This window comes from Aethalodelphis obliquidens, unplaced genomic scaffold, assembly GCF_003676395.1.
Source record: "Aethalodelphis obliquidens isolate GAN/ISIS:26980383/991018 unplaced genomic scaffold, ASM367639v1 scaffold20, whole genome shotgun sequence".
Taxonomy (NCBI): Eukaryota; Metazoa; Chordata; class Mammalia; order Artiodactyla; family Delphinidae; genus Aethalodelphis; species Aethalodelphis obliquidens.
The window spans coordinates 14,657,310-14,678,548 of NW_020837964.1; the positions used below are offsets into that span (position 1 = coordinate 14,657,310).

The following is a 21,239-nucleotide window of genomic DNA, read 5'->3' on the forward strand; positions in this document are numbered from 1 at the left end:
GGCCTTGACCGCTACTGACCTGAGCTCTCATGGCACCTTAATTCTGGATTTTCCTCAATTATCCTACCTTGGCTCTGAGGAATAAATAAAAAGATGGGTTTTTACCTCTTCTCTCAAACATGAGTTCCTCGGCACTATGAACCTTAATATTGCAGCTATTTCTATGAATGTATTCCTGAATGCAACTGAGTGCTGTCTAGGGTAGAATTTTTAAAAGTTTGGCAGACTGGGAAAAGTAGCTGGTACCTGGTCTAAATACGTCATCCTCTTCAGAAATGCCAGTTATGAGGAAAGGCGTCTACTTCTGAGTTTGGAAAAGGAAGCTGGGTTGAAATAGCTCTTGGGACCACAGGTGATCTTCATTAGTGTTGTGGGCATGCACCCTCACAAAGTCAGCATCGGTTCTTCCTTAATGTCATTAACTTGTGAAGGGCCAGATAAGGGATCTCTGCTGGGAGTGCCTTTGTTGAGGAGCACCCTCCCTCGGAAAAAGACAATGGCTAGATGTCCTGCCTGAAAACTTCCATCCACGTCTCTCCTAGATTTGCTAGAATGAAATCGAGAGAAAAGCAGGAAAGGGCCAGTAAAGATAAAATTAATTTATTAGCCCTCACAACTCCGTGGGGTGGGTGTGGGCCACACTAGGGCCCCAGAGTCCTATGCTCATGCCCTGCAGCAGTGGGCTGGGGAGTCAAGGTGTCTGGAGTGCCTGCTCCCTCATCCAGAGCTGCCTTGAGCTGGGTCCCTCCTGACCCCATCATCCTGCTCCCATATGCAAGGGGTACACAGGTCCACCTGCAACAAACTCGGGCCTGCCTCCAGCAGCAAGGACAGGACCCTGGGGACGGCTGAGTGGGAAGGCAGGCAGGAGGGTGTGGTTCAGTGCAGAGAGCTGCTGTTCTGCTCTTCAAAGGCCATCTTGCCCAGGAGCTGGCTGTCCAACTCCACCCCACTCACAGGTAGCTGGAAGAAGTTCATTTCGGCTGCTAAGGCTGCCATGGCAGAAGGGTCCTGGCCAAACTGAGCTCGCAACATCATGTCCATTTTCTCCAGCCTCCTCTTGAGCCGCTTGGCCTCCCGCTCCCGGATGAGCCGGGCCTGCCGCTTCTCCGGGGTTTCATTGGCCCGCTTCAGCCTCATGGCCTCCCGATCTCGCTGCAGCCGGCGTGCCCGCTGCTCGTCTGTCTCCTGCATGCGCTGCAGGCGCTTGGCTTCTCGGTCCCTCATGCGCCTTACCTCCCGCTCCTCGGGGGTCTCATTGTCCCGCCGGCTCTTCTTGGCTGTGCGCTCTCGTTCCAGCCGCTGCAGCCGGACTTCCAAAGGCTCGTTCTGTCGACGCAGGGCCCACTTGCGTACACTGGGGGTCTGGGCTTCTAGCAGTTTCCGGTAGGCAGCACAGTTGTTGCACACAAGCAGAATTCCAGCAGGGTACACTGGAGGACTAAAGGCAATGTCCTTCCCCTCAGCACTGGAGGGGCCCTCACTGTGGGCTGGTGGTAGGGATTCCATATTAAGGACTTCAGGAAGTTTCTCACTGGAAAGCAAAAAGTTTAGATGGTTAATGCCACGGTCTAACAAGGCTCAGGTATCCAGCCCTGACTTACTCTGTCCTACCAGGCCAGTTGCTCCAAGTTCACCACTAGGGGTCAGTATGAGTGCTTGGGAGACCTCCTCTACCTTTCCACCCTTGCCCTTCTTTGGGCTAGGTTGTCTACCAAGTCTTAAAGCCCACCTGGAGTTAGGGGCTGAGCCAACCACCACAGCAAGCCACCAGAAACCAGATAAGCCCTTACAATGTGCAGTTCCATTCAAGCCGGACTGATGGTGTTTGTAGGAACTGTGCAGGGCAGTCCTCCTTGAGGCGGAGGCTGCCTTCAGGCGAGGTCCAGTCCACTGGCTCCACCTCCCCCCAGCCAACCCTGCATTGTACACTAGCAAATGGGACTCAGACACAATTTACACAGTTCCAGTCTTCCTGGGACACAGTGGAGACTCTGTCCTCACATTAGGGTCCTCTCAGCACCCTGTAACTTCTTTCTCATGAATGGTCTCGGTCTTCCCCACATCTCTTTCTAGTTGAAGATATTCTGATCGAGGAAAGAAATAAGAATTCATTTCCCTTTGAGGATGTCTAATGGAATGGACATATTTACTAGCCTCATTACTTGTATTTACAAAGAGTCAAGAGTCAGTTCCCTTTGCATTGCCCATCTCTAACCTTCACTTCGACTTGGGAAAGCAGAACCCACACCCAGTAATTTGTTCCCAGCACAGAGGGTCAGTTGCCCGGCTAACCTGTTAAACGTGGCATGGCTAGTAAAACGGGCTCCACACACAGCACAGTTAGACCGCTGGTCCTCCGAGTGGATTAAGAGGTGGCGACCCAATGACCCGGGGGAGCTAAGGGCCCGGCCACAGACAGGACACATGTAGCTCTTGGCGCTCACCACTGCTGCAGTGTGCTGTAAAAGAGAGCCTTAATCTGTCAACTCACACCAGCTCCAGGACAATCTGTACCCACTTAGGAACTACTTTCTGGGAAACGTCCCCTTTCCTTAGTGTTAGAACAAGGACTTGCAACTATTCTCCCTATCTAGCACCTGGAAAAGTAAGAGTCTCTTGTGTTAAAGGGCCTTCAGAAGGGCAAGGCCATCCAGACCATCACTCAGATTTCATTAGTTTGAGTTCTGACTACGTACTGGGACATGTGGCTGGCTTGGGGGACAACGGGACTCCATAGCCTGAGAAGAATTGCTCAGGATAATTTCTCACGGCCTGCTTGCCACATGCTGTGTAGGTACAAGTGCATTTTTTTGTGTGTGTGTGCGGCACACGGGCCTCTCACTGTTGTGGCCTCTCCCATTGCGGAGCACAGGCTCCGGACACGCAGGCTCAGCGTCCATGGCTCACGGGCCCAGCCGCTCCGCGGCATGTGGGATCTTCCCGGACTGGGGCACGAACCCGCGTCCCCTGCATCGGCAGGCAGACTCTCAACCACTGCGCCACCAGGGAAGCCCACAAGTGCATTTTAAAGGAGCACTGAAGGTCAAGTCTAGAAGCTGGATGGAAAGACTGATATCCAAAAGGTGTTTAAATGCACTGCCTTTTCTTCAGTCTTTTAAAATCAGTCTCCTGAAGAAATGCTTCTCCTCATGAACCAATTATTTTTATGGTAAAACTCAGGCTGCCATGTGTGCTGATGCCTGTTCAATACAGAGCGTAAGGCACATGTTCTGCGACTGGATCAGGAAAAAAAAGGAAACAAAAGTTTGTCTAGTTCTGATCCCCTGGTTTACACTATCTTTCTCCAATACTTCAGAAACACCTATGTTAACTCATTTTTTCTTCTTTAAAACAAAGCCCAGTTTCTATTTCACTGTTTTAAATATGTCTTAAGTAATTTAGAAAAAAAATGATACTTAATTTTCACAGTGTGTCTGCCTGGGAACCCAGAACATATTCACTCAACATATCCCACTTATTCTCTACAATTTTCTGAGGATTGGAGTGGAGTCTTGGTGGAAGCAACAACCCAAGGTTCTTTCCGGGGTTGGAGGCAAAGGCTACACAAGTTGTTGGCGCCCGTATTCTGGAGCATGCGGCTCCGCACGCCATACCTGGTACACATGCGCAATTAGCTGCCCCCGACTCCCACAGTCCAGCTGGCAGAGGGGACACTGGCAGAGTCCAAGTAAGGGGTCGGAATTCAAATTCTCCGTGACCTGCAATTTAACAAGTAGGCAATTCATGAACACAGTTTACCAGTCTCTTCCCTGCCCCTACTTCTTTTAAAAGGGTATCCTGTTAAAAGGAACACAACCTCTTATCATATGTTATTATTAGGTTCCCATTGTGGGTCAAAGGAAAAAGTGATAGGGGAAAGGGAATTAAATTTGCTCCCATCTTCATTTTCTCCAAGGCTTCCTGCCATGAAGACATAGTATTACTCCAGAGAGAGCTTATCTATTTTTTTTTCCCCTAAGGTAAACTCTGTAGAGAAGATCAGTTTTCCCTACTGCCATGCCTCTTGCAGGAATCCTTAGGAAACAGTTTAGTGAAAAGATGGCACCTCAGTTAATACTTTGACTGAAATTTGCAAGCATATTCAAGTGTACACCTGAGGAAGTCAACTAATAGTTTTGCAAAGACGGATGTTCTGCTGGGAAGAAGTGGGGAGCTTTAGGAAGAAGAGCTGTGTGGGAGTGAAGTGATACGTGGGTGGAAAAGGAAAGCTGGGTGTGAAGAGAACTGTGTGTCTGAGGTTTGGGTAACTCATGTTGGGAAGGAAGACAGGCTTCATATGAAGCCCAGGAGACCCTCAGAGGCAAGAGTGTTACATGTGGAAGAGAGGCATCTTGGGCAGAGTAGAAGGGTAAGGAGGTTCCCGGACTCAGGAGCCATTTGTCACTTGCCTCATGCTCTACCACACTGTTCCCACCAACAGGCTGTTCTGCATTTTCTAACTCTTTTTCCACTTTGACCACCCCTCCGTCTTCCTCTGATGTATGGGAAGAGACTTCATCTTGTGTGGTCTCCTCTTCATCACCCTCACTGTCACCTGGAACACACAAACTGGTCACTTCTTCTGATTTTTGCATGAATACATTTTACGTTGCTTTCCACCCTAAAGTTTGCAGCTAAAATGGAAAACATTCTCAGATCTTCCATAATATAGTTTGTATCAGTGCTTATATGGGTACAAATCACGTTAAGTGGAAGCCAGCTATAATTGTTTATATTGCCATATACACACTAAAGAGAAAATCAGAGGCAAAACTGTATTGGAAAATGGTTATTAGGTCCTGTATATTATCATAAAAATGATAACTTCTTACACAGGGTTCCCAAATATCTCACACTTTCAAATCACACCTCCTATGCACCTCACACCATGCTCATTCCAACACACCACTTCTGACTTACCAATGCTTATCACTGATTTTATTACTTACTTTTCTCCATAACCTCCCTGCACAATTTCTCCATGGTGTCACATACACTATTCTATTCTGAGACCCACTAATCTGTTCTCTCCCAACAAACCCCAAGGCATGATTACAGAAACACCAACAAGTTTTTCTTTCCTCTTATCAATAAAGGAGGCAGTAGGAAATTAGGTAAAAATGTCACTTTATAGGGAAAAAGCTCAGTACAGTGGAAAAGTTAGCACAGCAACCAACCTCGGGCATTCTGTCGTGGTATTTGACTCACAGCGTTCTTACCCTGCTAGTAACTCAGCATTCTACGTTAAATAAGTCCATTGTTTCTGTTGGTTCTTTGGATTATCTGATGGATTATTGAATGCATCAAGTGGAGGGAACAGGACATTCTTTACTTTAGGATGAAATATAATTTCTCGTGGCTAAAGAAAGAATTGATTTGTTTTAGTTCAGGGTGCAAGATGTGGCCATGCAGAGGTCTGCCTGTGGCTAGGGGATCTGCAAGGTTTGTGTGTGCTGATTTCTTTCCTCTATTACTTATAAAATTGGAAAAGAAATGATTTTTAAAAAACACAATAACATAGGGAGTTCTTTCTGAAAGGAAAAAAAAGTGCTAGTACTTTGAAGATCACAAGAGGAAGCCAAACCTAGGGAAGCTGTCAGACTCCAGTCCCATTCTAACACCACCTAGATCCTGGACTCCTGGGCCTGACTGTCAGCAAGAGAAATACAGGATAGAGTTTCACCAGGCTCTCAGCATCAGCAGTGAGACTCAGCTTTCCTAGCTAACAGTGTGCTTCTTATCTTCTCTCTACTATCCCTCACATAATTTCTAAATCTACCAAGAACTGGGCAAAACTGGTTACATTCCCTTTCTTCAAAAGAAAATCTAACCAAATCATCTGCTAGTAGATACATGTGTCTCTGTTAGATACTTCACTTGGTTGGTGGACTGGATTTGGGCCCTGGAAAGATCTACAGTATGCCTTATTCCTTGGTCCAAAGCTTTAGTGTGAATCGATCTCAGTAATAAGGGTTGGCACAGATTAAATCATACTATATTTTCTCACCAGCTTATTTGGAATACTTGTAGTCTAAGACAACACTGTATCAAACACTTTTTGTAATTCATCAAAAATCCAAATATATCTCTCTACTAGAAAGGTTAAAAAAAGAATAAGTATGCCATGCAGAGGGATGATGCAACTTTTCCAGAATGGAAACCTATCAGACTTCTATAGATATTGCCATTCCTACCTATTACTCAAACTGGTGGCTCCCACAGATTTTCTAGAAATATTTGGTTCACTTTTCTGTACCTGAGCAATTACTTGCTAAATTATTATTTTTATTGCTAGAGTATTAGTTTAAATAGAAAATGTAGTTCCTGGAAGGTACAGAACTCTCTGCCTCTTCTTTCTTTTACAACCCCGAACATGGAGAAAAATCAGAAATGTCAATATGAATTGACACTAATAATAACCAATATCAGATGGATCAGATGTGGAAATCATCCTAGGAAATAACACATCTCAAAGTGTATTTGTTCAAGCAAGTCACAGAACAGACAATCCATGAGGCTCAACCAGTTACCAGCCACTGTCTTTTCAATCTCTTAAGCAAAGGGATCTACTCAGGACTTGGTGTGGGAAGACCTCGACATTAGCATTTTACATGCTGCATAATCTCACTGGTAAGCAAGTCCTCTTATAAAACATTAAAACTGGGTCCTCAAGCAAAACTTTCGTTAATACCACTCTTATATTTTATTAATTATGAATAAACAGATCCTAAGAGACAGGGATTTTTTTCTTTTCATTTGACCTAGCCCAGGGGCTGCTTGAGCACTCATTATTCCTATGCCCCTGTCTATCACAGTCATCACAAATCTATCTGTGTATGGCACTATGCCAAGTACTGCAGTCCTTGAGTTAAAAAAACCTGTTCTCTCTCTGGACAAACATATGCCCATACACCTTAGAACACCTTTGGGAACACTGAGGATCCACAAATCTCCTACTTCATGTCTTCCTCCCAACCCCCATGCATAATCCCCAGAGCACACACACTCTGATAATTCTTCTCCCATTGCCCTGAGTCATTACCAGAAGGTGCAGAACTCACTGCTACTGGAGTCCTGATCTCTTAGTTGTTGGATAGCTTGTCGCTGACTGCCAAGGTCTCCAGGAAAATCAGTTTTCATCATCGCCTGGCGGGCTTGCTCTTCTAGCCCAGCAAATACTTGATCCCCTGGTGGTCACAAGGAAAAATAGTCAGGCCACCAGCTGGGCAGTACATCCCCAGGCAAGCTGGTTGGAAAGTCAGACCATTCAAAGGTAGGAGACAGGCAGGTACCCTGTGGTGGGGTCATTCATCTCCAAGTCAGCTTGTTGCCTCCAGTGGTTTCCGGGGACAGCTACTCTTCTTGGGCAACAAGCCAGATGCTCTAGAAAGCATCATTTGCTTCTCTTAAATCCTCCTAATATTGACTCCTTTTAAAGGTGATCAATTGCTACTTTACCAATTTAACATCAAAATCTCAATTCTATTTATAACCTTCCATCAGGACTGGGGAGACAGAGGCAAGTGGCAAAGTGATGGAACGAAGATGGGGCAAAAAATCTGGGCACAATCTCTGAATCTCAATGTATTAGCAATATGGTCCTGATTCTGTCTGCCTCTGACTATAAACAAGTGCTTCAAATAATCCAACTGAAACAGTATCTATGACCCCATCTTTCATCCATTCTCCTTACAAGACGTACTCTAGAAGTTCTTCCTTTACTCTCTCACATCTATTAGAATTAGCCACGAGCAAATAAAAAATAATGGATTAAAAGGAAAACAGATAATATGTGAACCCATTTCTGCTGAGGAACAAACTTCCTGAAACATGCCAACCAATTTGCAACAGGTAATATTTCATCTAGTCTCCTTGGTTTAGTGTGGTCTTTTTTTTTTTTCTTCTTTGTATGCAGTATCCAAAAGCCCCGGACCCATCCTTGATTATGCATTTACTGTGAGGAACTCTGCCTGGGATCTGTGTGGTTATTGAAGAGTTAACATTTAAGTGCTCTTTTATTTCCAAGAGGCCAGGCATAAGGAGAAAAGAGAATTGGGTTTCTTGAGGTTTCCATTATCTCAGTCAGAGTGGAAACTACAGTCCCCATTCTCCAGCCACCAAGAGAGAATAATAAAAAGCCCTAGTGAAATGTCTGACAATAGACCAGGCGCTTTCTTAATGAAGAGAGAGAGGAAATTAAACAGGCTCAGGTTCCGAGGCTGATACAATGATGTAGGAGGAATGAACTGGTCAGTTGACCTGTACAACTAGTCCTTGGGCAGTGAAAGAACTGATGTGAAGTAGGCTTCATGTGATTCATTTAGGTATCTGTTCAGCAAATATTCATTGAACATCTACTATATGCTAAATGCCAAATGCTAATAATAGTGATTATTTGGCACTTCCTAGTTCCAGGCTGTACGTTAAGTGCATTATAGTTGCTACCTCACCTTAATTCTCTGCAAAACTCTATGTGGTAGGTATTACTATCCATATTTTACTTAGAAGAAAACTAAGGTCTATGGTGGAACAAAGTATTCAGACCCCAGTCTGTCCAACCCTTAATTACCATATTTTTCAGTTGCTTTCTAGCAGAGTTGTAAACAGAATTTTAAGCGGTTCATTAGAGCAATTTTACTGAAAACAAACGCTTGTCTCTGTGTGACAAGAATAGCTCTGATCCTAGTGTGTTACCTTCCTACCATCAGAAACTGATATATACAACTCAAATACCAAAATAATGTTCTCAAGGCCAAGACTGACAGAAGGAACCATCATTTTTATGGTTCTGATTCCATGTGATGAGTTACCATGCCTGGGTTAGAGTAATATTATGGCTATTCTGACTGACACTATGAGTGGGAATACAGGTGCTAAGAGTCCAAGTGTACTTCTAGCCACTCAGCCCTCAAGTAAACGAAAAATAACCTGCTTTAAGTCCACTTTCATAATATTCAGGATGACACACTGGATATAAATTACCGCTAGGGAGAGCAAAATATGAATTCTGTGTTATAGCGCCTCCTCTTCCCTCTTTGCAGGAGTAAAATATTTAATTTCTCCACGTTGGTTCCTCTGTAACCACAAGACCATGGCTAACTGGAATAGTTACTGAATTCTTCTGGGTAAATGCATGTTTTTGGACCTGGTGGCTGTGGACAGATATGACACTAAGGAACAAGTTATGTACCAGCATATAATCATCAAGGGCAGACAATTCTCATCAATGACATCTCTAAAGAAACCTATCCAGAAACCAGCTAGGTTTATAACATACTAAGAATCTACACTTCCCCCCCTTTCTTTTTTTTTTTTTAATTTATTTATTTTATTTTTGGCTGGGTTGGGTCTTCATTGCTGTGCGCGGGCTTTCTCTAGTTGTGGCGAGGGGGGCTACTCTTCATTGCGGTGCGCGTGCTTCTCATTGTGGTAGCTTCTCTTGTTGCAGAGCATGGGCTCTAGGCGCACGGGCTTCAGTAGTTGTGGCTCGCGGGTTCTACAGCACAGGCTCAGTAGTTGTGGCACTCGGGTTTCAGTAGTTGTGGTGCATGGGCTTAGTTTGCTCCGCGGCAGGTGGGATCTTCCCAGACCAGGGATCAAACCCGTGTCCCCTGCACTGGCAGGTGGATTCTTAACCACTGTGCCACCAGGGAAGTCCCCCCCACTTTCTTAATGGGGAATCACCACTGAATTAGAAGGACATCTATAAAGATATGTAATTTTCAAGATCAGCTAGTAATTCAGTCTAGTCTCCATCAAACTTGAGCTAAAAATTTATTCCTATTGAAGCTGTCTAAATATTTCAGCCTTCACAGAACAGAGAAGAGTCTGTTCAATACAGCTGCCCTATCTAGGACTTTTGGGAGCATTCTCACCTAGGATAGTTGGGCTATTCCTTTTATGGCAGTTTGGAAAGGAAAGCTATGCTCTTCTATTTTATTCCATTCCTGACTTGGGAAAAAGGCTAAGGTAAACTTTACTCCTTAGGGCTATTCTTATTTAAATACCAACATAAAGCAAAATATATAAAAACCATAAAGAGGGATTCTGGCAGACCTCACAGAAAAAGATATGTGAATGATCTCCCAGTAGTCACTATTCACCTAATCCCTAAATCTAACTGTCCAGAATTATCCTTTCATAAGAAGGTAGTGATAATTGCTAAAAGTATGTCATATTAACTCAAGTATAATGTGATCCATAGAGATACTAGTGATTAAGAAGTGTTATACAGTTGCCTGCTTTTACAATGTAGCAGTATTATTTCCTTCTATCTTGAGACTGTTGGAGTAGGTTAAAAAAAATCCTCTGTCTTCTAGATATTAATGTAGGGCAACCATCTTCTTTAACATGGTATTTACTTGTCTATTAATAGTTGAGAAAAAGTCATCTAAGTTCAACAGTAAAAAGCAAGGTACTACCTCTCCTTTTTGTGGTATGAAATCAAGATACTGTTGGTCTGATTTGGCTAAGGTTTTTTAGACCAGATAAGAACAAAGCCATGCAAACAAGCCTGTAGAACAGATGAGAAGCCTGAGATGAAAGTTACTGGAAGACAAAGATTTTACAATTCTCTTTCTTGAGTCTTTGGTGCAGTTAAATAAATGCAATGTCTGGCTGACTTAAATTAAGTAAAGCAGCTGAGACATATTCTAAGAGAGCAGATGCCTAATTCAGAATAAAATGAGCTAGAACTGGGAGTGAGGCACTTAGGATTCCTTTTCTAGCTGACAGTCTCCGTAATCCGAGGTGCTATCACATATTGGGAACAGAACCATTTACCTCACAAGGATGCTAACAATGAATGAAGACAAAACAAACTGCACTTTTTAGAAGAGAAGGGACTTTAAAGGCTTCTTTTTCCTACTTCTCTGTAAAAGCTGAAAACTTTAATTGAAGTTGAAAGTTTTTAGTCTCATATATAATCTGAAAACAAAAGTCTCTTAAGAAACGGAAGTTTTCCTTTACTTAGTGGTTTGCTTGGTACAAAAGCACCAAATGAGAGTGTGCAAAGGATTGTATTTTCAACCTCTCTAGAAACAGTTACAGAAATCTGTATTCAGAAGGGGGTGAGATGAGGAAGGAGGGAGGGAAGAGGTCTACAGAGATTTCAACCCATATGCAGTTCCTCTGTGACTAAACAATTCTGGACTTTTATTCCAAAAGCTCTGCATCAAGTCTGTTAAGGAACTGGGCAAAACACAAGAGTCTGCCTGGACGTTTCTGGGTAAAGGAGAGATCATGACGGTAATTTAGATACAGAGACAATCCTGAGGAAAGCCAAGTATATGCCAGAGCAGCCTGCCCATTGACTTCTAAAGTGGATCTGACAGATGCTGCCAGGCTACAGCAATGGGATTCTTAATATATTCTTTTAGTAGGGCTTCTTAATATATTCTTTTAGGAGCTGCCTGCTACACAATCCTCTTGTTCCCAGAAGGCAGATCTAATGGAGCTCAGCCATTACTCTGCTCAAATGCCATTGGCTTTGACATTTAAGCAAAGCTTCTGCAGACCTTCCTGCCTCCCAGACCTTGAGTTCATTCTGTTTACTTTAAATAGATGAGCAGCATTAAATTCAATACATTTGATTGGTTCTATTTCACTGCAAGGGGTTAGGAGACGCACGTGGTCAGAAGACTGAAATTACCTATTTCTACTTGGCATTATTGTGGGCAATGAGAAGATGACCTTTCAAAAAATGTAGGACCAGCTTCAGTCCCCAAATAGTAAATAAGTAGAAGGTCCTCAGAGACCAGCAAATCTCAGTGTCTTTCTTCTTTCTTAGTCCATCATGTGAGATGCCTTCACATTTCCCTGCCCAAATGCATCACTGAAAATAGCCCCTCCCTGCGGGTCTGCTTTTTAGTTGCACCGAACATTTCTGTTCACAGCCCTCTTAATGGTCACCACTGCAAAGTCCCACCCGCTCCACCACAATACTACAAGCATCACTAGCTCAACTCTAGAAACTGCATTTCTGCAGCTGCGGATATGATATTCCCTCCTTCTCTGTGGTCTGTTTGTCCATCTGTTTTCCAACTCCAGTACCAGCTCATCTTGGCTTTGACTGATTACGGTGGGAGGAGATGCAGCTATCGACTTATGCTATGTGGGCGCAGGCACTGGCCACACAAGCATTTACTGGCTTCCCTGTACCTACCTGATCATACTATCATCCCCACCAGCTACTTTTCTCAGTCTCTTTGGACAGGTGGCTTTTAGAGGTAAATGCCCAACTCCAGTGATTGCCTTATTTGTGAACCCATCACTCTACTAAGAGTTCCTTTCCTGCCCTGCCTTCTTGGGGTCACATCTGTGTCTCTTCTCAATATCCACCTTCAACCAGAGAGGAGAAGACAATCCTTCTGAACCTCTGTGTTGTATTACCTATGGTAGAGATACTTCATTTTATCTCTCTTGAAAATCGTCACATTCAGGCCCACTAAATTTCACTGTTTTAGCAGCAGTTTCTAAATCCTTCCTGAACCACTCACCTTTATATTAGGCAGCCTTCCATATCCACCTACTCCAGAATACACTCCTAGAAGTATCCAACTTGCGCTGTCTTATAGAACTTTTCTAGGACTTGAAGAATTAATTGTATATGAAAGTTTGCTACCCTAATCTCATTTAATCTACAAAATGCTGAAGTCCTCTTAATTCCTCTGAACCTACTGTTTTCTCTCCTACTTTTGAAATTACCCAATAAAATAAAATAAGGTACATACTGTCTGGCATATGGTATGTTTTTAATAAATTTTAGTCCTCTTATATTAACTCCATGACTGATCTATCCTCTCAAATGTAGGTTTTTTTCCTTAAAAAAAACAAAAAACTTTCATATGTTATACCACTGAATTCCCTTCAAATGTTGCTGTAGTCAGTCCTCCATAAAAACACGGAGCTATTTGTCTCTTTTTTACATTTGAATGAGGATGCTTATCTCCCCAGATCATAGGAAACTGGTTAATTGTCTCAAATCTACATAGATATATTAGTGTTAATTTAATAAGGCACTTTTGAAAACCCACTATGAGCAGTGCTAGAAGTAGAGAGGGATAGCAGGAATTATATATGGGACATACTGTCTGCCCTCCAGAAATTTACAATCCAATTACTAAAATAAAACGTATATATGAACCTGCTGAGAAATAATGCAAGGCAATAGTGCATAGCTGGTTCTTGTTACCAGTCTCTTCTTCATGTGATCCAGCCCACACACTGTTTTGTAGTCCCAAAACACTGTATTCTGAATGTCACTCCATTCTCCCTGCTTAAAAACCTTCAGTAGCTCCTTACAGTCAGGATGAAGTATGAACTTGGCCTGGCCTTCGGGCCTCTACAATGCAGAGTTAAATGTCTCCAACGCCATGTTCTATGGCTTCTGGACAAATGCAACTTCTGCTTCATACAAAGTCTCCTTGTCCCCTGAGCATACCACGTGCATTCCCTCTTTGTTTCTTTGCTTTCCCCTACCTGATTTTACCTCTCCTTTCCTCTTTTTTTAAAGAATCCACTTTCTACCTTCCAAGGTCCAGTTCAAGTTCATAGTCTAAGGCCTCTTCCATCAAGCATTCCCTGGCTATCTCAGTCCATGGAGCTCTCTCCCTCCTCTTTTTTTTTTTTTTGGCCTCAGGGCATGTGGGATTTTAGTTCCCCGACTATGGATCAAACCCATGGCTCGAATCCTTGGCCCCTGCAGTGGAAGTACAGTCTTACCCACTGGACCGCAAGGGAAGTTCCTCTCCCTCCTCTTAATTTCTGTAGTACACACAGTCTGCAGCATCCCTATTTGGCACTTAGCATATATTATCTTGCTATATGCCCATCTATCTATCTATATATCTGTGGCTACGTTATAGTCTTATATATCTTTATTTTGTTTTACGGCCTTGGCATCTAGCACAAGGCTTTGCACAGAGTAGGAATCCTATAAATGTTTGTTAATGTGAATACTAAGGATGAATCAAGAGCACCTATTCCTAAGACAGGTTTCTAAGACCTCCTCCAGCATAGAAACACTTTAAATCCATCATGTTTGACAACTTTAACCCTTTTTTCTTCACAAATTAGTGTGAGTCGATCACCTAAATTCAGATTACACTTCCTTTCCAACCCTCAGGGTTCTCAGGTTCCAGAATAAAAAGCCCAGTACTCACAGTGAACTTTATTTGGATTTGTCTGTTTCCGACGGGACATGTTTCCCTGATCCAAGAGCTCTGGCTTTTCCCAGTTTCACAACTGGATGTTACTACCTCCTTGCAAGGTGCTGACCTACAAAAAAAAGGATAATGTTAGCACATGTCATTTTGCTCATAAATTATACACAATTAAAAGATGAGAGACTTTTTAAAATAGTTTTTGAGTATATATAAAACTCACCAGTTATAAATCATTGAACTTCTTAAAGAAAGAAAGAAATGAATAAATCTCTAGCACACTTTAAGGTCCCAAGAAGTTTCAGAGAGAATTCCAAAGGATTTAGAGAATTCCACTCTAAATCCAACTCTGGAATCCATAATACTGTTAAGTGTTCATGATCAAGCTCAGAGGGTAGAAAAGGAAGCAAAAAAACTCAGGCAACCAGCGTTAGAAGCACCATACGCTCAAAGGGATAACCCTCATGAATTGTAAAAGGAAGCAAAGGAAGCTAAACAGGGTGGCAGCTCATATGTCACATGCCCTCTGGAAGTCAAGCCCTGCAATCTGCACCAATGAGAACCTCCAGATGTTTTTTTCAAGAAGTTATCTCTCCTAGAGGTGACGAAGGCACCACATCCCTGTGAGACAAGAAATATCTCAAAACTTCTGGGCATCTGTAAATGAAACATGGGAAATAGAGCCTCTACCTAGGGATGCAGGCACAGTGCTAGGCACTGTGGATGACAGGGCACTAAAGCAAATCAGACTTCCTGTTGAAGATGGGCTTTTACCAGAAGAGCCAGGTGCCATACACATTGTTGGGTACTAATTCAATACCTCAATGTGGAACGTCAACCTGACCCTGCTCACATGCTCCCGAGTGGTGGTCAAAGTTAATAACTTTAGTGCCTCTTCTCAATCCAGCCTCTTGTAGCAAAGAGTGGGAAGAACAAAGAGAAAAGGTCCCCAAATGAGAAGTGCTGCAGAGACATGCACCTGCTTCCCTGAAATAGGAGAGAACAGATACTTAAGCCTAGAGGTTCCTGGTTAGTTATAAGAAAGGCTTTCCCAGCATTAAGTGTTGTTAGAGAGTCCGAAATGGATTAGTAGTGGAAGCTGTGAATTTTCTTTGAAAGACAGAGTGAATAAACAGACATAGATTAAAAGGAGATATTCTCTTTCCTACCAAAGATGAGAAAGTGGATCTGGTCACCCTCTAACTTTTCTTTCAGTTCCTGCCTTCTCAAATTGTACTCACACTAATAAGCAAATATAAAATTGTAGTTTATTGCCTTAAGAGGCATTATGAGAGGCTACTTACTACCATCTACACTTTGCACTCCAGTTAGTGAAGACTCACCTCCTGTTATGCCAACTAACTCCTCTATGTAGCTAGAAAGGACCTCAGACCTGTAATCAGATCCTGCCTCCCCTTACCAAAAGAAGAAAGAAACCGCAAATGGCAAAGACAGGCCTCCACAGGAAGTGGCAAAGGAAGCAGCTTTCAGGCAGTCTTCTATCATATCTGCATATCAAACACAGTTCTTTTTCAGACCTTTAATTAAAAAAAAAAAAACAACAAACTCCAAATGTATACAGTAAAAATCAATTTTAAGGTAGTATGTTGAGTGCTAATGCTAATGACACGTGTTCTCTAAGTTTTGTTTGTGTTGATCATTTCTTTCTAATCAAGTAGTTATTTTACAAATTGAAGCAGTGAATGAATATTACACTTTGGATCTTTTCCTATAAGTCTGTGGAATCACAAAGTGGAAAGTTGAATGAAATGCAGGTTGCCTATCATTTATTTTTCTAAAATTTGCAGAGCTATAGCTCTCTATTGTATAAGGAAGAAAATGAAACCTTAACTAATCTTTAAATTTTCTTCCTATTAAGATCAGAAATTGAAACTGTGAGATAAAGGTAATAAAGATCCTTCTGAATGAAGGCCAAATAATATGACACAGGCTCTGTTCAGATCATCTTGGTGAGGCAACAGCTCAATACTAAAGCTACAAGTCAGAAACAGAAATCAACATCTGGCATATTTAAAGCACTAGTGTCCACTGCATCTCACAATCCTCCTAGTGGCCAAATGGGGAACCAACCAGATGGTACCCAATGGGACTTCACACCTGAGGGATTAAGGGGAAAACATAAGCAAATACTCTTCCTCCCTCAAAAAAAGAAAGCCTGTGGGGTCGTGGACTCTTGAAAATAAGTAAGTTAATTAATTATGTAATTAATTAACAATAAAAAACTAGCACTAGCAGATAACATTCTTGACTGCACAACAAGATCTCAGAGGTTAAACAATTGTTTTATAGCAGTAAAAGCTAATAAAATCCATAGACACATTGCCGTAAAGTTCACTAACTCAGTTTTACTTTCAACACTGCCTCAGTTCCCAAGCCTGAATCTGAAACCGATACAAAAATGTAAATGGATAGCCCGAACATCACCATCTGGAAGAAAAACAGGATGGGAAGAAAGGTAACCGGTGAGATTCAGGTCTACAAGGGATTCTATTTAAAAAGGGAGGCAGTTTTGTCCATCTTTTGTTTTTTTTCGGTACACGGGCCTCTCACTGTTGTGGCCTCTCCCCTTGCGGAGCACAGGCTCCGGACGCGCAGGCTCAGCGGCCATGGCTCACGTGCCATGGCTCACGGCATGTGGGATCTTCCCGGACCGGGGCACGAACCCGTGTCCCCTGCATCGGCAGGCGGACTCTCAACCACTGCGCCACCAGAGAAGCCCAGTTTTGTCCATCTTTAGAATGTGGTTAAGAATACTTGGGAGCGGGGCCAACGTCTCCCCTTAACACTGTCCCTGCTCTCCCACAGGTGTTAGGTTGCAGCTTCCAGGACACACCACAGACTTTAGCAAGAAAATACGGGTGAAATCCAAGCTTTAAGAAAAGAGGGTGCACTCCCACCTCCAGCTCTGGTGCAGTTCCCACGGAGCAAAGTAAACTCGCCTGAATCCCCGGTATCTGTATCTGCCAAAAAGGAGAGGACAAGAAAGCTGGTCACGTAGCCGCCTCACAGTTCACCCTGTTCCCGGGTGTATAACCAGCCGAGACGGTCGTCCCTCTGGCTTCCTGAAGCATGAGCACAGGTAGATTCCCGGGAATTATCAGACAAGAGCCAGAGGTCTTCCGAGGCGGCTCAGACAAACCCTCAGACAATACAGTCTTCTCAGAAATCTAAATTTAGAAGCCCTTCTGCGAGAAGGCGACTCGGGACTGACACCCGGGTCGGCGCCCCCACGCCCATCCTCCCCTTCCCCCAGCTCCAGCCCAGCTTGTCAGACGCCCGGGCCGTCCCGGCGCTGCCCGGCTGAGCCCGACCTGGGCCCACGCGGGGAGGGCGGCGACGCGGACGCTCCTCCCGCGCCCGAGACCTCCAGAGGGACGGAAAGTGGAACAGCCGCTGTGGGGAGCCAGCCCGGTCCGGCCTCGTCGCGGGAACCCGGGGCAGGGGGAGGGTCAGAGCCAAGGCGGCCCCCGCCCCCCAGGCCAGAGCGAGCCCCTGTTCCCCTCCCCAGACACAGACTGACAAAAGGACCGACAGCCGGCGACCAAGGGAGGGGGCGAGGAGCCCCTGCATCCTCAGCCTGGTCCCGGAGGGAAAGAGTCGGGGGTCTTTTTACCCGGCGCCTTGGCGCTCCGCGGCGCTCCGGGTCCCTGGGCCCCGCCTCCGGACAGACGGACCCCCGGACAATGGGCCCTGGGCCGCAGCTCGGGCCGGCCGGGCCGGGGCTCTCCTGGACTGGGCCCCGGCTGGCAGAGGGCAGCTCCGGGCCGAGCTGGTGGCGGGGAGCCGAGGGGCGGCGCTGCAGACGGACAAAGCCAAAAGCAGACAGACAGACGGAGGGGGAAAAGATGGCGACGCGGGCGGCGGGAGCGCGCTGCTCGCGCACCCGCAGCGAGTGGGGCGCGTGCACGAGTCTCTCCTATCCCCTCCTCCCCCCTTCGCAAGCTTCGTCCCCCTCCCCGCTCCCCAGGCGCGCGCCCGGAGGCATGGGCGGGGCTTAAGGGGAGAGGGGTCCGGGGAGGCAGGACTTAAGGGAGCATCCAATCACAGACATTCGAGAGGGGCCTCGCCTTGTTTCTCGCGCCATGGAGACCACCGAGCCTCGCACCCTCCTAGGTCTTTTTCTGGTCCTGTCAACTCCTCAGCTCCCCTATGCTCTCCTGAACCTTTAAACTCTACCCTGACTGTCAGCTCTGATCCTGGTTTCCTACCCCACCTTCAAGTTCAGCCACAAAAGCCCACATCCCCCAACCACAGCTCCACCGCAGGCTCCCCCTCTCCTTAGCCCAACCTCTTCCCCTTCCCCCAACCCAAACCCTCTTCCCTTCATTTCCCCACATCTCACGGTTTCTTCGGTCCCCACGGCGTTTAATGTGACCGAGATCTAGGGGCCACGGACCTTTGTGGGAGGGGCTAAGTTCGGCTGTCAGAACCTCAGAGGAGAAAAATCTTTAGCTTCGTTTTAGACATGTAAGTCTCCAACATGATTCTCAACTAATAAAACAACAGTAGCTGTAGACCCTGGGGCATAGAATTAATTTAGAGAAGGGTAACTTGTGGCACTGTTGCCACTTAAGGGGCATTTGGGGCAATTGAAAGTGGTTAGACTCACTTCCTAATAAAACACCTCCTTCCCCTCTCATTGTCCCTTTCTATTTCCTCACCGCTTTCCTTCCTTTCCTCTAATTCTCTCGTCTTGTAGAATGCCTAAGCCTGCCTTTGACATAGCTCACTTGGAGAAGTAGGGCATGCGGTGGAAAGATGGAATCTGACATTAGAAGATCCAGCTTTGAGTCTGCAGCTGACCAGCCTGGTTACTTTGGGCAAGTCACTTCCCTATTCTGAATCCCTGCTTCCTAAAAATGTAAAATGGTTAATAATATAATAATTCCTGGTCTCTACTCTCATAGGGTTGTTGTGCTGATTAAGTAAAATGAATATATGAAAGAGTTATGTAAACATCCCTTATGATCACTGGCCCCACAACGGTGGAGCTAATGAGGATGCTGATCATTGCTTATAAAGCAACAAGTCTTGGTATTTGCATAAAGCGCTCTTGCAAAATGTCCTTTCCAGAAATCTCTAACGAGATGATATCATTGTCTGCATCTTGTGTTTAATGTGAGAGGATCTTGGTCCTTCACAATTCTGTGGTAAATGGCTCATTCATTCATTCATTCATTCTTTGTGGCTGGGATGTGAGGTAGGAATTATTCTTTTTTTAATAAATTTATTTTATTTATTTACTTTTGGCTGCGTTGGGTCTTCATTGCTGTGCACGGGCTTTCTCTAGTTGCGGCGAGCGCGGGCTACTCTTTGTTGCAGTGTGCAGGCTTCTCACTGCTGTGGCTTCTCTTGTTGTCAAGCACGGGCTCTAGGCGCACGGGCTTCAGTAGTTGTGGCTCGCGGGCTCTAGAGTGCAGGCCCAGTAGTTGTGGCGCACTGGCCTAGCCACTCCGTGGCATGTGGGATCCTCCCGGACCAGGTCTCTAACCCGTGTCCCCTGCATTGGCAGGTGGATTCTCAACCACTGCACCACCAGGGAAGCCCAAGGTAGGAATTATTATTGTTTAACTTCAGTTAAGGAAACTTTTAAATTTCATTTAAAATTTTAATTCTTGGGTAGGTAGCCAGAAAATGGAATATTCTCAACCAATCAGAAGGTTTTTAGTCAGTGTAAGAATGCAAGCTGGAATAAGCACTGGCTTTTGTACTTAACAGTAATTCTTGATGAGTTTAGACTGAGGGATACAAAGATGGCTTTATTATGTCACTTTAAAGTTGATGTAGTTGACATTTTCAACATGACAATAGCTAGCAGGTAAAGTATTAGGAGAGAGCCTCCAGTGAAATTTCTTGGCTTCATCAAATAATAATGTGTAATACTGGGCGTCTTGTTTCATCTCCTTGAGCTGCAAATAAAATGGGATCATAATAATGCTATTCTTAAAACCTTCATGTGTCCTAGAAATGCCTCTGAGGTGTTGTGATTCAGGGTTATAGTCAAATAAGGCAAAAATTATTAAATAAGGAATTAGTTTACTTTTGCTCTCACCTAAACTTGTTCTGGAGCTATAAGACTTTTTCTTTAATCATGGAATTTTTTCAGCTTCATTTTTTATTTCTACTTTTCCGGTCTACTCATGGATTTATGCAATTATTTTGCCATTTTAAGTATCTTAACTTTCCCTTGAAATATCCTCTGGTTTATATTTATTGGCTCCTACCAAGACCCTGTTAGGGCTTTACATTACAACAGTATTGGTAGGGTAATTTAAAGAGCTTCGCTTAAAGATTTATTATGATATAATTCACTTACCATGAAATTCACCCTTTTTTGTTTTTTTGGGTTTTTTTGCAGTACGTGGGCCTCTCACGGTTGTGGCCTCTCCCGTTGCGGAGTGCTCCGGACGCGCAGGCTCAGCGGCCATGGCTCATGGGCCTAGCCGCTCCGAGGCATGTGGGATCTTCCCGGACCGGGGCACGAATCCGTGTCCCCTGCATCGGCAGGCGGACTCTCAACCACTGCGCCACCAGGGAAGCCCATAAACTTTTGAGCTTATATTTAGAATCTAGAGTTATAAGTTTTCATTTCTTTGAATTCATTTAAGGAAAAATTACGTTTTCTAGGATGATTGCAATCATGATAAATGTCATGAAAAAAATCTGATTTGAGAACTCTCTTTTGATCTGATATGTGAACCCATATCAGATCAAATCACAGTTTATAACTGTGATTTAATGCATTTTTCTTTTTATTTGTTGATAAATTCAATATACACACATTGAAGGTAAAACAGGATGCAAATTATTATGGAAATATGGACATATGAAAATTATATCATGTCAAGTCTCAAGATCTGGGTTCAAGATCTGATCCTGGCATTTATTGCTGTTGATCTTGGATTGCTCACTTTACAGCTCTAAGCTTCACTTTCTTCCTGTAAAAACTAATAGACATTTCTGACCTACAGCTGCTTCACAGGAATGTTGTGAGCCTCAGACTGAGGTCATGTGCTTGTAGGTGCCCTGTAAATTGCAAAATGCCATGGAGAT

The 21,239-nt window shown here is 44.2% G+C and overlaps 1 protein-coding gene across 11 annotated transcripts; it reads right to left on the reverse strand.

Annotated features, from left to right (window-relative positions):
• Positions 1-575: 575 nt before the first annotated feature.
• On the reverse strand, positions 576-18,034 carry ZNF821 (zinc finger protein 821). Of its 11 annotated transcripts, none has more exons than XR_003435434.1 (10): positions 17,800-17,970; positions 17,084-17,146; positions 15,586-15,703; positions 14,166-14,280; positions 7,065-7,190; positions 4,413-4,558; positions 3,618-3,722; positions 2,296-2,462; positions 1,961-2,087; positions 1,424-1,534 (listed from the first exon to the last, which is right to left on the reverse strand). XR_003435434.1 is itself a non-coding variant. In XM_027119383.1 (10 exons), the coding sequence occupies exons 4-9, from the start codon at positions 14,203-14,205 to the stop codon at positions 2,039-2,041; spliced, it is 633 nt and encodes a 210-aa protein (XP_026975184.1). In that variant the 5' UTR covers positions 14,206-14,280; positions 15,586-15,703; positions 17,084-17,146; positions 17,800-17,970; the 3' UTR covers positions 1,495-1,534; positions 2,005-2,038. The 11 variants fall into 11 exon arrangements, 10 of the variants coding, with proteins under 10 accessions (XP_026975178.1, XP_026975177.1, XP_026975175.1 ...); XM_027119383.1 differs by having other exon boundaries at positions 1,495-1,534; positions 2,005-2,087; XM_027119376.1 differs by lacking the exon at positions 1,961-2,087 and having other exon boundaries at positions 580-1,534; positions 15,586-15,673; positions 17,800-17,961.
• Positions 18,035-21,239: the final 3,205 nt, after the last annotated feature.